Raw genomic sequence first — 15,262 nt, forward strand, 5'->3', positions numbered from 1 at the left:
TGGGGAATGGAGGGGTCCATGGGTTAGACAGAGGAATCCTTCTGGCAGAGAACCTAAGAAGCATACTGGAAGTCCTTGGGAAATAAGGATGGCCTGAATGGGGAGGAGTCCCATTCCCATTAGGGGCTGTGGGGGTGGCTGTAAGGAGCCCACGACTAGTGGGAGGCTACCTGGAGGATGGGTGCTTCAACATGCATATTTGCGCTGTCTGCGCCCACCCTCTCTCCTCTTTGCTCCAAGGCATGAGGGGAGTGGGTGTCTATAGGGAGGGGCTCAGAGTCGTGGGCTGTTAGACCACCCCATGTTTTCTCTCCCCCACCCGGCTACTCGGCAGCTTCTTGTAGGCCCCTTCCAATTTCGGGTGGGCTATGAGGGGTGGGGCGCGTCTTGTGATTCATCCACCCCCACCCCTGCTGGGGCCCAGGAAGGGAAGGCTTGGAGACTCGGCTGTGGCTCTCGGTTTCCATAGCAACGGTGTGGTTGTTTCTGCGAATCCTTTTCAATCGTTGACAGTTTTCACCCTAGACGGTGGCCCGGGGTCTGAGCCTCAGAGTGGGAGTGCAGATGGGGCTGCAGCCCACCCCCTTCTTCCCGACTCCGGGAAGGTCAGCGCGGGCGGGCGGGCGGGGCGCGCTCCTCCAGCCGGGCCTCGCGGGCCACCCCATCCCCACCTGAAACACCTCCTGTCACTCCGCCCCAGCCGAGCCAATCAACGCCAAATTTGCTCGAGCTGAGGCGGGAATTATGCAAATCGTGTCGCCTCGGAGAGGCACATAGTGATACAAGAGAGGCGGCTCCGGTGCGGACCTCGGAGAGCCCGGCCGCCTGCTAGTCTCGGTCCGCGCGGCCCGCGGAGGCGCAGAGCCAGCCAGCCACCCGGCGAGCGGCCTCAGGTAATGCGGGCGGGGCCGGGACCTCGGAAGCGCCCCGCCGGGCCGAAGTCCTTGCCACCCTCCACTCCCCATTCCCATCTTCTTCTCTAGCCTCCCCTGATTCATCTCCCTGGCCCCCGCTTCCGTCATAGGCGTCAGCATCTGGAGGGCCGCCGCGGGCGGGCGGGGGACCCCGATCTCAGTCAGACCCCGAGGGCCCCAGGGAGGGAGGAGAAGCCACTTCTTTACCTCCGGCTCAGGTAGGAACGACCCTTTCCCTGGGCTCCCAACACACACACACACATACACACACCTGGAGGTGTGGTGTGGCCAGTGTGAGTGGAGGCACCAATCACCCTCCCTCTGGTTGCCTTCAGAGACTGATAGTCTGCCCAGCCCCATGGCAACCTCCCACCACCACAAATAGCCCTCACCCACAACACCCAGCTCCACCCCCCCCCCAGCAGCTCACTGCTCTTCACACCATGCAGCCCCTGCCCCCAAAGACAACCTCATAGAAAGTCAACCTACTCCCACTTCACATGGTCCTCTCAGTGTCACCACTTCCCACCCGTCAAGCTGGCAGAGCTCACAGCATACCTGAGAGAGGGAGGGAGGCGCCACCACAGTTTCTTTCCTCACAGACATTCTCTCAACAGCCTGGCCATCCCTATGACCCCAGTGTTGGGAAAAGGCCCCATGTTTGGCCTCTTTCGTCCTGGCTGGGGACCCTTCCCAACCCCATCCCTTCAACAGACTATCTATATCTTCCTAGTCACTGCAGCCAAGAGACCAGCTTCCAAGCCTCCTCCATTCCCCTCCTGCCTCCCAGCCAAAGCACCAATTTCTCTCCTTCTACCTCTCAAATGTCTTTCTAAGTCATACTCTCTGTGGCCTTCTTGAACCTAGTCCCTCCCTCCCTTTTCCAACTTCTTGCTGCCAGAGCTCCAATTGGACTGTGTTGCTTCTTTCCCTGAAGTGGTCTGAACCTGGAGGGAAGAAGATCTTGCCTTTGCCCCAAGTTGCCATTTAACTTTGGTCAAGTCACTTCCCTCTCTGATTCACTGTGGAATGGGAGAGGTGAGCAGGATAGGGGGTAAACTGGATGAGATGATCTTTAACAGCCTTCCAACACTGACGTGTTCTGATTCTTTGGCTGATTATGAGAAAATAAGACCCTTTCACTCTTTCCCTGAACCATTAGGACAATTCAGACAAGAGGCCTGAGGAACTTCAGCCCTCACCAAAGGGATATCTCTTCTTACCCAGGCCTAGATCCAAGTCATTTCCTCCCATACGTTCTCCAGGCCTCTTCCACAAGAGTCCCTCCAAGGCACGGACAGCCCCAAGATGGGGGTGGTTAACAGTGCCCACCCTTTGTTTAGTATCCCTTTGGTTCTCATTAACAAGTAGATGGAGAAGTTTTGCTCAGCTGCAGACCAAAGACCTGGGTGCTGCTGCTGCTATTGCTGCTGCTTGGAGAAGAGCAAGGGAAGGAAAAGAAAAAGAGAAAAATCTCCTGACCAGGGAGCTGATGTCACCATGGCAACAGCCTCAGCACCAGCTCCTCTGAAGCTAGTGAGGGTGTGGGATTATTGCCTTCCTCAGTCCCTCCCACCCTTACTTCGCATTCTAAGCCCAAAACCCTGAGCCCTGTCCTCTGGAAGAAGCCTCAGAGCACAGAGGAGACAGTGGCTCTGTGTATGGGACAGTACCAGCTTCTTCACAGCTGGAGGGAAGCCTTCAAGAGGTTAGCAGAGCCATAGCTGCAAGAGAGCATGCCTGCAGGTGGATTCTGGCCTCCACTTTGCTACTAATGGGCACTGGCTGACCTTGAGCAAGCCCTTCCCTTCCCTTTGTCTGGGTTCCATTGCTCTGAATTGGGTAAAATGGTAGGAAAACAGATAAATGAAACAGCCCAACATAAGATCCAAGGAGGAAGAAGGGAGTTTTGCCCTTTTAATGTACTCCACCAAAAGATATTCACTGAACATCACCATGTTCCAGGCACTATCTTTAGGTCCTTAAAGGGTGATTCTCTGTAGCCACAGAGGGCAGAGATGGAGCCAATGTGGGGAGCTACAAGGAACAATGGAAAAAAGGCTCTTCTCACTGTCCAAGCTGCTCAAAGGTGGGCTAAGTCATATTGGGAGGGGGTAAGCATCTTGCAATTGAACAAAAAGGTCTGGAGAACATTTTCTGGTGCAGGCAAGGATTTAATGCAAAGGCTTCTCCCATATCAGCTTCCACCCTGGGATTCTAGAGCATCAGGCAAAGGTCACAGAGCTCTGAAGTCTACATGCTTGTGAAGGCTGGACTCCATGGCCTCCTAGGGTTATCCATGTCCAGATGATGACCCCATGCTGTTGACCATTCACTGTCTGGGCTGGAAGAGGCTGGTCATAAGGAAGTGGGCTTCAGCCAGGACCTGCAGGCTGACTATAGCCTACATCAGCCCAGAAGAGAAAATAGGGCATTAAAGGAGAGGAAAGCAACTAAGCAAATAGGTGAGATAGGTCCCAGCCATGAGAAACTTAGTTTGAAAAGAGTATGGGGTTGTGAGGGGAACGTTAGAAGGTGAGGCTAGACAGGTGGACACCTTGAGGCCAGATTCTAGAGGATCTTAGAGTTGGAGGGGACCTATGGGCATGGCCACCTCTAGTGTATTGTACTTCTGTGCAAAACTGGTAAAGGTGTTCCCTTGGAGCAGAAGAATCAGAAGAAAGGCACTCCCTGTGGGGCAGTTGAATGGGCATATACATGAGTTGGCTAACAGACCCCCAGGTTGATTTCACTTCCAAAGAAGAAATGACAAGACTTGGTGGCAAGTTAGAACTAGGCGAAAGGGAGAGGAAAAAACTGAAGATAATTGAGGGAGTTGCATCCCTTGGGAGGAGGGTGGGAAGACAGGAGAAATAGAGAGAAAATAACCAGTGCAGGTTGGTGATAAATCTGACTATAGATGTGCTGGAGTCAGAGGGTCTGATGGGCCACCCTGGGGGTGGATATTTCCTGGGTGTCAGAGACCCTGGCTTGGAACTCAGCCAATATGATCCCACTGAGGCCAAGAGGGAACACAGAGCTATGGTTTTCCAGGAAGCAAGTGGGGGTAGGGAAGGTCTGTACTGGACAATAATGGCCATGATTTGGAGAGGGAAGTCTAGGCAGGTGGCATGTATTTATCCTGGGTGCTCATCTGGACCCTTCCACTGACCCGCTGTGTAAACTTGAGCCAGTTTCTTTCTGTCCCTGGGTTTCCTCTCAAATAAGGGATGATCTTAAAGGATACTGCAAACTACAACCTTCTGAAGATCTAAAAGCAGTAAAGGGAATGAGGACAAATAAAAGAGACAAAAGTCTCAGTGGGTCTGAGAACAAATGGAGCAGGGAACAAGTGAGGCCCCAGGAGACAAAACTGTTAAGGAAGCAGCACAGTTGAAGAAGGAGAAAAGAGACAGAAGGTGAGACCCACACAGATCCGTGACATACACACAGACGTGTGCGCTCTGATAGATTCACAGTATCATACACTGACACCCTCCCACACTCAGACCAGCCCCTCACGCAGATACTCAGGCATATTCCACGGGAGACGGTGGGGAGAGGCTCTGCCTCCTTGCACTTCTCAGCCTTGATGTTCCCCACCTTCCTTAACTATACTCCCAGCCTCAGGTATCCCCTGGACTTGGGAAGGGTCAGCTAGGGGTGGAGTCAATGGGTGTTCCAGAAGCATCTTTGATTCTGGTCCCAGTGTAAGTTCCTGGAGATGGCGTGCCTCCCCTTCCCTGGCTTCTCGTGTGCATATAGGGTTCCCCATTCCCCTCTGCTCCTTGATCTTCCTCACGGCCCAGTGAAGGTGTCTGAAGCCCACAGGTATTCTGTAACTGCTTGAGGTCATCCAGCAAAGGAGGGAGAGCATAGAACAGACAAGTCTCAGATCTGGCTGTTTAGGGCATTAAGAATCAGATGCTGAACTGGCATAGGGTGGGCTAGGGACCTAAAATTCCTTCAGCCAATTCAAAAGCTTCCTTTTTTCTGAGCATCTTGAGGACAGGCTACCCTGAGTTTGGGGATCTAGCCTCCTTCCAAAGAGACTCTAGGCTAGCCAAAGAAACCTCTTGGGAAATCCAGGCTCTGGAAGAACATTCCTACCATGGAGGTTACACAAGAGAGTTCACCCAGCCTTCAGGTGGAGGTCTTACTCTCGCAAGCCTTCTTGATCGGGCATTGGATCTGTACTACCTTTTGCAAACACTTCCCCTGGCACAGGCCACTCAAGGGGCTCACATTTTCCAGCTGGGAACTGACTTCATCCTCACCAAACTCCTCAGCAACAATACCGCCATCTACTCAGCCCCAAATCTGAGTGTCTGCATAATCCCTGTCCCTCTTATCCTCATATCCAACCAGCTGCCAAATTCTACAAGTGACACCTCCTAACAGCTCAGTCCATCCACAACACTCCATAACCTGTACCCTAGCATCATCATATCTCACCTGGACTGTGCAGAAGCCCCTCCCTTCTCTCCTTACCTCCCTCCACATCAGGTTATCTTGCACATTTATTTTTTTCAGGACAAATTCTGAAACATAACTTTCCTATGGGTCCCCAGCACCTACTTCGGGATCAAGCATATTGCATGCACTCTGTAATGTTATCATCCTAGCCCCTGCTTTAAAAACCTCCAAGAACTGTCCCCTATGTGAAAAGCCCAAACTCCTTGGCAAGGATTGAAGGGCCTCCATAATCAGCGATCTACCTCTGTGACTCGATTATTAGTTACTGAAGGGTGCCTCATGTCTGTTTTTTTCTCCATCACAGCACCAAGGCTAACACACAGTCAATAAATGCTCAGGGAATGAATGAACTAATGAAAAGCAGAATGTAATCAGGGTCATCAGTGCTACAGCTAGGATTTCTATTTGTACAGAGGAAGGAGGGAGATGAGCTTCCTACTGGGGCAGCTCAGGAAGGCCTTGAGGGAGATCTTGGGAGATGGTGCCAGTGGGTAACAGGAATAACCTGCCTCAGGTCCCTGGTAGGTAAGGAGTGTATAGGTGTGGATGGGGCTGAGTGTGGGAAGCCCTGAATAGCAACGAGAAGAATTAAGACTTTCTTTTGTGGAGTGAGGAGCTAAGGTAAGAGAGGGCCCTTGCTCCTGGGAGGTAAGATCAGCTATGGCAGGGGGTGTGATGAAGGATAGGGCTCTGCTGTAGGAAGGTGGGGCTTGTTGGGGGTGGTGATGAGAGAAGGGGGCCTTATTGTGCACGGAGAGATCCTGGTTGTGGGAAGCGGGGGCTATCATGGAAGAAGGGAATGAGGGGAGAAGACCCTGTTGTGGAAAGAGTGGGCCCTGTCATCTAGGAGCCTTGGGGTGTTGCTGCAGTGAGGCCAGGGCCTGTTCTGGAGAAGACAAGGGTGTTTCTTCTCCCGCAGGCCCGGTCATGGGGAAGACCAACAGCAAGCTGGCCCCAGAGGTGCTGGAGGACCTGGTTCAGAACACGGAGTTCAGCGAGCAGGAGCTGAAGCAGTGGTACAAGGGCTTCCTGAAGGACTGCCCCAGCGGCATCCTCAACCTGGAGGAGTTCCAGCAGCTCTACATCAAGGTGGGCGGGGCGTCCGGGGGCGGGGCGTCCGGGGGCGGGGCGTCCGGGGGCGGGGCGTCCGGGGGCGGGGCGTCCGGGGGCGGGGCGTCCGGGGGCGGGGCGTCCGGGGGCGGGGCGTCCGGGGGCGGGGCTGGGGGTGGACAGGCCCAACCCTCGCTCCCCCTTCCCCGCCGCAGTTCTTCCCCTACGGCGATGCCTCCAAGTTCGCGCAGCACGCTTTCCGCACCTTCGACAAGAATGGCGACGGCACCATCGACTTCCGGGAGTTCATCTGCGCGCTCTCGGTCACCTCCCGCGGCAGCTTCGAGCAGAAACTCAACTGGGCCTTTGAAATGTACGACCTAGATGGCGACGGGCGCATCACGCGCCTCGAGATGCTGGAGATCATCGAGGTGTGCTGGGGCAGACCGGGGAAGCCGGGTGGGGTGGGGTGGGGGCTGGGCCGGGCGTCCTGACCTCCAGGCTGGGCCCTTCACTGACAGCGCCCTCACCGGCTTCCCGCCTCAGCCCCCTCCACCCCACCCCCCAGGGGCATCGAGGGGGCCCTCAGTTCAGGACCGGCCTGATGCTAGGGGGCTTTGCCCAACAACCCAATGGCGTAGGGACTGTTAGAAACTCATTTTATAGACGAGAAAATTGTAGCAAGTGGCGGTTCAGGATTCAAATCCAGGCCGTCTGGCTTCAGAACCTAAGTTTTCAATTCAGTTATTCTCTCAGTAAATATATATTGAGTGCCTGCCACGTGCCAGGCAGTGTTCAATGTTCCTGCTTTCGTGGGACTGTCTTCCTAGTGAGAAAATTGAAAGAAAGAAAGAAAAAATATATGTTTTGCTAAATCAGGCAGTGAGTGCTATGAAGACAAGCAAAGCAAAAGCAAAGGAAGAGGAGAGAAAGTGATGAAGGAAAAGCTCTTTTATAAAAGTGAGATGTGAGTGGCACCCTGAGTGAGCTGAGGGAGGTAACCGTGTGGATCCCTGGGGGAAGAACATTCTGCAGAGGAGCAATAGATGAAAAGACCCTGATACTGGATTGCGTTTCCATTGTTCAAGGAGTGACCAGGAGGCCAGGGCAATGAGGGAGAAGTGAGTTGAGGGGACAGTGTTCACACAAGTAGCCAGGAATGGGATCACTTAGCTCCTCCCAGGCTAGGGTAGAGCCTTATGCCTTCATTCTGAGAGAGATAGAAAGCCATTAGAAGGTTCTCTGTATTCTAGGTTCTCTGTGTGGAGAATAGACCATGGCAGGGGATGAGGGTCGGGGAATGACAGAAGTAGGGAGGTCAGTTAGGGAACTTCTACGGTCATGCAATCAAGAGCTGATGGAGACTACTATGAAGGAGTAGTGAAAGTAGCAGGAAGTGGTTGGCTGTGGAAACTGTTGCAAAATTAGGGCTGGCAGATTTGCTGAAGGATTGGATGCTAGCTGTGAGAAGGAAGGGAGTCAAGAATGAATCAGGGTTATTGTCCTGAACAACTGGAAGAATGGAGTTGCGATTTACTGAGACAGGGAGTCCTAGGGGAGGAGCAAGCTGGGGATGAAGGGTTGGGATTTAGCCATGTTAAGTTTGAGATGCTCCTGAAGTATCCAATCTTAATGACCATACGTCAACTTCCAGTGTCCTCACCATCCCCCAGGATTCTCCCTGTTCACCCCCGGGACCCCTTCATTTACCCTCAATTCTCCCAGCCTCTTGTGGGTGTTCACACCTCCCTCATCACCCCACCAGGCTATCTACAAGATGGTGGGCACTGTGATCATGATGCGCATGAACCAGGATGGGCTTACACCCCAGCAGCGTGTAGACAAGATCTTCAAGAAGATGGACCAAGATAAGGATGACCAGATTACACTGGAAGAGTTCAAGGAAGCAGCCAAGAGTGACCCATCGATTGTGCTGCTGCTGCAGTGTGACATGCAAAAGTAGAGGCTCATGAGGGGCTGGGCCACCACCCAACCCAGTAACCTCTCTGGCTGGCCCTTCCCCTGGGGGAGGGGCACTCCAGCATCACTCCCTGGTCCCCCACCCCTCTGCTCCATCCCCCTCCTCCTCTCAGTCAAGATTCTTGAGGGACCACCTCACCCTGCAAAAGAAACAAGTCCTCAGGTATCCTGTGGTCTAGCCCTACTCCCAACCTGAGCCCAGAACCACCATCCACTGGGTAAGGGGAGTTGGCTTTTGCCCCAAGAGGCAGGGTTAAGGAAGTGGCCTGGGGTCCTGCTTTGAAATTCTGTTGATTCCTGGGATTAAGTTTTATAGGATAAGGTCCCACAGGCCCTAGTCAAAGGTCCAAATTGGATCTCTCCTTTCCTGAGAACCCAGTCCTTTAGAGGTGGTCTCTTTCCTGCACCTCAACTCTCCCTGGCTCTTCTGGCCCTAGCCTTTGGAGTGTTTATTTGGTTCTTTGTTCAGCTAACACATTGAGCAGCTGTGCTGTGCCAGGCACCTCTAGGTGCTAAGAATATTGTGGTTTACAAGTCACATTCCATACCCTCTTGAAGTTCATAGGGTAATGAGGCAAATTTTCTGTGGTCAGGGTCTCAGAGGGGGATGCTAAGCACAGCTGAGCAGGGGTTGTAGTAAGGCATTCTTAATTTGAGAGAAGCCATTAAACCTTCCAGCTCAGCTCTGCACAAAGCTGGAGAAGGATGGAATGGAAAGCCTTTGGAAGTTTAGGAGCCATGTGAGTAGGGAATAATGGTAGCTTAGAAAAAATTGAAATTTATGGAATACTTATTTTTGTAGTACCCTTTAAAAGAGCTGAAGTCATTTTATTAGTTTAAGATGTTAAAAGGTAGTCTATATGACTTGATTTCTTATAAAATAATTAAATGAATATAGAAGATGCTAATTTTTAGGAAATAGCTGAAGAAAAAGGGGGGGAAATACCATCAAACTTACAAGATAACACTTCTTCCACTTTTTCTTATAAGTCTCAGTCCCAAGCTGTTGCAATCAGCAGTTTCTGCTCTCCTTCTGCTGCTTTCTTTTTATTATCTTTCTTTTTTTTTTAGTTCAATGAGTAACTCTGTTGTGCATCTACTATGGTTGAATACCTACTTCAAAGATAGAAAAACCAAGGTTTACCAAGAGTGAGACAAGTGTAGTTCCCGCATCTTGGTAGTTCATTTCTGGACTTGGTCAAGTTTCAAGGATGGACTTGTTCTTTCACTGCTACAGAAGCAAAAAGAGTTGGAAAAAGAGGACCACCCAGCCACTGGAAGGATCCTCTTTTCAGGCTCCCAGGCTGCATTTATAAACCAAATGCCTAAGCTGTGTTGGGTGTGCTCCATTTGAAAGGCTTTTTCTAACCTCAAATCCTAAATCCACCAGGTAATTCATCATCTTCCAAGTACCCTGGCTTTGCTTTCCAATTTTGGATCCATGAGCTATACAGCTGCATGCTTTGACTGCCAGAAATTTTAATCTTGCTTCTTCATCAAATCTTTCATTCTACTTTCTCCTGTACTTGTGATCAGCAATTTGTTTTGATGTGTAGTAACAACTGATTTCCTCTTGAACTGCTGGTGAAAACAGTCTAGTGTACAGGTGCTGTCAGCCGGGGTGGGAGTGGGGGGTGGTAATTTCTGAGTCAGCAAGGGGGCGGGATTACATTTACTGGAAAGAGATGCAGCATGTCCCTCACTTTAGGGTGCTCACTTGTCTTGCCTCTCTGAAAGTAGAACTCTTAGACACTCACCTTTGGCCCCAGTCTTTATTGGATCCTCCGTCTTGCTACCCTTGGAGGTAGCTCTTGACCAAGGAGAGCTGCTGGGTTGCCACCCTCTTTTTATCTTCCTGCCTATGGCCAGCCATATGGTAAAACTGGGGAATTCACATCCTCAGGCAGTAACTAGCAGCTGTTTATCCAGTAATGCCTCAAAGAATAGCCCATTGATCTCGGGAGCTGGCCTTTATTTGTGTCTTGTGCGAATGCCAGTCAGCATTATAGACTCACAGATGCTTAATAGCTTGGCACAACTGAGACCTGAATCTCCTGATGAAAGGCTTTCACAAGGTGGGATTCTTTTCCCCCAAATGTTGAATCTAACCTAGCTTACATTTGCACAGAACTTCATGGCTTTCAAAGGTTTGTCATCCACTCCTCATTCTATCGTCACAGCCCAAGGAAGTAGGAATTTTTATTCCCTTTTTCCAGACTTAGAAGATGTGGCTCGAAGAGGGGGAGTCCCTTGTGCAAGGTCACACAGCCCAGGGGGTGGCACAGAGCAAGGACCTGAACCCCAAGCCCCAAAAGGGTTTCTTCCCCTCAGAATGTCTTCCCTATTCGTTAATCTAACTCTGAATTGTAGAGAGGTTGACTGTGGGCATGCTAAGTTGGTTTTGGTCTTTTTTAAGCTTGCTAAAAAGTTTCTGGAGCTGTAGTCTTCCAGAAAGTTTGGTTGAAGTCCCCACACTTTTAAGCAACCTGCTCTCTGCTTCTGGGCAGCTCTGCTAATGGGCTGATGCTGGCCCAGTAGACCCCTGACTCAACCCTAGAAGCATCTTGCACTGTTTTACCACCATCTTCCTCCTTGAGATAATTATTTTTGTCTTATCCAGGCTGGTTGACAAGTCCTACCCATGAGACTATGTTTGATCACTCCACGCTTCTGGACATATATCCATAGGTGATATTTGCTGGTCAGACCAAGGCCTCTCAGACAGCCTTGCAATATGAACACATAAATGCCAGACCAGCAACTGGGACTACCATCTTGCTGATGGGAGGAGCCACAGGTGGGCCAGGTCTTGCTCCCACATGATCTTAGGTTTCCCAGGGACTATATCCTGAGGAGCCCCTGTGGTAGAGCACTGGCCTTGCTTTGAGGAGAAAGGCATCCTCTCATCTTGCCCCAGCTAATAGGATCTTGCCACAAAGCATAGCAGGGATTTAAGTATAGACTTGCATATACACAAAAATACATAGGCACAGCTGATACAGCCAAACTCTCCCTTAAAGTTCTAGTTTTCTTAATGTAACTCTGAATTGCAATGTCCCACCATCTACATTTTCACTATATTCTGTCTTCACTAATCCTTTTGGGCTGATTGATAAACCCTTTTTTTCTTATCTCTAAAAATCACCAGCAAAGGCTTCTTCAGATGGCAACTCCAGTCCTTTGACCTTTGAACTTTCATCAGGATTATATAACTTACCTTTGAATCAAAAGTTTTAAAAAAAGGAATCCCATAAACCAAGGCACTAAATCTATGCCTAAGAATGGCAGAGTCCCTAGAGATAGAAATTCATCCTGCTGCAGATAGAAAGGGGCAGGGTAGGGGATACGCAGAGAAAGGAAAAGAGAAAATTTGAAAACAAACTGGGGATTCTAGGCAGGATGGTAAACTGACACTTTAAGTATTTTTACACAAAAATTTATTAAAACAACAAAATCTGAAGATTCACTCTGGGTGGGGCTTTGTGCTGATTTTAAAGGTGACCTTGGGGGCAAGAATACATTTCTTACATATTTCACTCATCATTATTGAAAAAAAAATGCGAATCCTGCAATTGAAAAGTCTCAGAAAAATAGAAGATTTTCTTTCTGAAAGTTTTGGGTTTGATTTTACCTTTGCCAGAGCGTGGAGGCAGGACCAGGCCTCCCTGGGTGTGTGCTGTCTAAGCAGCAGGAGCAAGGAGGCCTGGGGAGGCAGGGAGGACAGGTGGCAGAAGGAGGCCCCTACTCCCCCCAGGTACTCCCGAGTAGAGCAGTTGCCCAAGTGCTGCCCCTGTCCCCCTCCACATGTGCTACTTCTGGCTGTGCCTGCAGTGACTGTCCTCACTGTTTGACTCTGTGCTGTGTGGTTTTTTATTTTTTTTTCACTGACAACAAATAAAAGGTGTGACTGTGCTGAGGACTCCTACTCTTCCCTGAGCTGAGATAGGGCTGGGGTGAGGAGAAAGGGGAAGAAGAGGCCTGGGGGAGTGCACACAGCAGGGGCAGCTCAGGAACCTCCTTGGGTCTGAAGTTCTTGTTCTAGCAGGGACTGTGGGAGAAGATTATGAGGGAACCTAAAGATGGGAAATCAAGAAAGTCTGAGTCTTAAGAGAATAGGATTTGGTAGCTGGGCCTCTCCCCTCATCTCTGGGTCTCACAGGTTCTCATCTCCTTGGCAATTTTTCCATCTCTGCTCTTTTCTTTGGTTTCTCTTCAGACTGGCTCTCTGCAGGCTCACAATGTTAGTCGAGGTTCTCCAAGGAAACAACCAAGAGAATATATATATATATATATATATATATATATATATATATATATAATGATATTAATTACAGAAATTGGCTTACATGACCATGGGATGGGCAAGTCCGAATTCCATAGGGCAGGCTGCAAGCTGGGAACTCTGTTGAAGATTTTTTATGAATTCCCCAGGAGAAGCTGGCTGGCTGGAGAAGAAATGGAAATTCTCCCTCTGCCTGCGGAAATCGTCAGTTCTCCTTTGAAGGCCTTCAGCTGATTGGATGAAGGCAAGCTCCTTACTTGACTGTAGATGCAATCAACTTACTCATGACTTAAATCTATGAAATATTCTCACAGTAATAATCTAGCCACTGCTTGCTTGATCATACAACTGGACACCATAACCTGGACAAGTTGACACACAGACTTAACCATCACAGTCCACCCCTAGTCAACTTGGCACCCATATACATTGCCTTAAACCATACTTAATTTCTAAATAAAAACAATAACAGTCATAGTTTCACCTAACCATATTCACTTGTTCTGCATACAGCATACTTACATTTTTCCTAGAAGAGGGTACAAGTCCTTGGATGATACTCACTCATAAACTTGATATCCTATAACTTAAATGTTATGACATAAAGTTAGTACAATTTATGTTATATGATAAAGGAATAAGAGAGGGAAGAAAACAAAGATGTTTGCTTTGTGTATATATACCAACATTCAAAACAAAACAAGAAAGAAATATTCATAACCACTACAGTCTTCATTTCTGTAACTATTCATATGGGGTTGTAGCTTGTATTTTTAGTTACCTCTTCCACCACCCATTCCATATTCCCTTTTCCCTCAGCAAGCACCTCAGCTGGTTGTGGTTCTTTGCCTGGTGGGTTGACCCAAATCTTCATTCTTGAAATTTCTGGGTCATCAGTAGTTCTGCCTGCAGTGGGTTGTTGCAGTTTTCCGTTGACTTTAATCACAGGGCATGATAGTACTAAGAAACACCTAGCTGCCAAAACAAATACCATGCAGTGGGTTGGCTTAAACAATGGGAATTTATTGGCTCACAGTTTTGAGGCTAGATGTTCAAAATAAGTCATCAAGATGATACTTTCTCCCAGAAGACTATGGTGTTCTGGAACTGGCTGCTGGCAACCTTTGATCCTTGGCTTCTCTGTCTCACGACAATGCACGTGGTGACCTCTCTTGGCTTCTCCTTTCTCTTCCTAGTTCTGTTGACTTCCAGCTTCTAGCTGCTCTCTCTGGCTTTCTGAATTTCATTCTTCTTATAAAGGACTCCGATAATAGGATTAAGACCCATTCTGATTCAGCCGGGCCACATCTTAACTGAAATAACCCCATCAAATGGTCCTACTTAGGATGGGTTCACACTCACAGGAATGGATTAAGAACATGTTTATCTGGGGTACATAGTTCCAAGCCACCACACCCACCCTCCACATAGTGGCTGTATCACCGTCTATCAATACCCACCAGCAACTGACAACTCCACCTTGTGTCTCTTAGTTCCAGTTCTCAAACAAAAGAATCTGATTGGTTTTGCTTAGCTTTTGGCCAGACCCCTTGAGTTAGCTGTCCTCCCTTGGTCCAGTCATCTGTGACCAGACTGAACCCTGAATATGGTGGGCCTGTGGGCAGAGCAGTTCCATCAGATGGGAGCTGATGGCAGCAGACATTGGGACCTAGGTTCTCCCTCTATCCAGTAGAGGCATCATCAGAGCCCAAATTTGTTGACAGCAGTGGGGAGAAAAGCCAATAGCTAGTTGTCCTAGTTTGCTAGCTGTTAGAATGCAATATACTAGAAACAGAATGGTTTTTAAAAAGGAGAATTTAATAAGTTGCTAGTTTACAGTTTAAGGCTGAGAAAATGTTCCAATTAAAACAAGTCTATAGAAATGTGCAATCAAAGGCATCCAGGGAAAGATACCTTGGTTCAAGAAGGCCAATGAAGTTCAGGGTTTCTCTCTCAAGTGAGAAGGCACATGGTGAACACAGTCAGGGCTTCTCTCTCAGCTGGAAGGGCACATGGCAAACAGCATTATCTGCTAGCTTTCTCTCCTGGCTTCCGGTTTCATGAAGCTCCCTGGGAGGAATTTCCTTCTTCATCTCCAAAGATTGCTGACTCTTGGACTCCCTGCTTCATGGTGCTGCAGCATTGTCTGCTCTCTCTGAATCTCCTGCATTCTCCAAAATGTTTCCTCTTTTATAGGACTCCAAAAACCTATCAAGACCCACCCAAATGGGTGGAGACATGTCATCACCTAATCCAGTTTAACAACCACTCTCGATTATATCACATCTCCAGGGAGATGATCTAATTACAGTTTCATACATACAATATTGAATAGGGATTAGAAGAAATGGCTGCCTTTACAAAATGGGATTAGGATTAAAACATGGCTTTTCTAGGGGACACACATCCTTTCAAACTAGCACACTCGTCCATATGGCACCTTTTGTACAAATTAGGAAAAGGCACCCTCTGTAAGTGGAAGCAGCCCCATAAGTCCACACCTGGATGACATCTTTGGGTGAATTAGTAAAAGGCACCCTTTCTTTGAGACAAATACAGC

General features: G+C 49.1%; 1 protein-coding gene across 2 annotated transcripts; it reads left to right on the forward strand.

Moving 5' to 3' along the window:
• The first annotated feature begins 650 nt into the window (after positions 1–650).
• Positions 651–12,336, forward strand: HPCAL4 (hippocalcin like 4). 2 transcript variants are annotated; one of them, XM_077150165.1, is made up of 4 exons: positions 651–893; positions 6,310–6,479; positions 6,656–6,871; positions 8,206–12,336. In XM_077150165.1, the coding sequence occupies exons 2-4, from the start codon at positions 6,318–6,320 to the stop codon at positions 8,401–8,403; spliced, it is 576 nt and encodes a 191-aa protein (XP_077006280.1). In that variant the 5' UTR covers positions 651–893; positions 6,310–6,317; the 3' UTR covers positions 8,404–12,336. The 2 variants fall into 2 exon arrangements, with proteins under 2 accessions (XP_077006280.1, XP_077006281.1); XM_077150166.1 differs by lacking the exon at positions 651–893 and adding an exon at positions 1,035–1,132.
• The last annotated feature ends 2,926 nt before the right edge of the window (positions 12,337–15,262 follow it).

The sequence above is a fragment of the Tamandua tetradactyla genome, chromosome 2 (assembly GCF_023851605.1).
Source record: "Tamandua tetradactyla isolate mTamTet1 chromosome 2, mTamTet1.pri, whole genome shotgun sequence".
Lineage (NCBI taxonomy): Eukaryota > Metazoa > Chordata > Mammalia > Pilosa > Myrmecophagidae > Tamandua > Tamandua tetradactyla.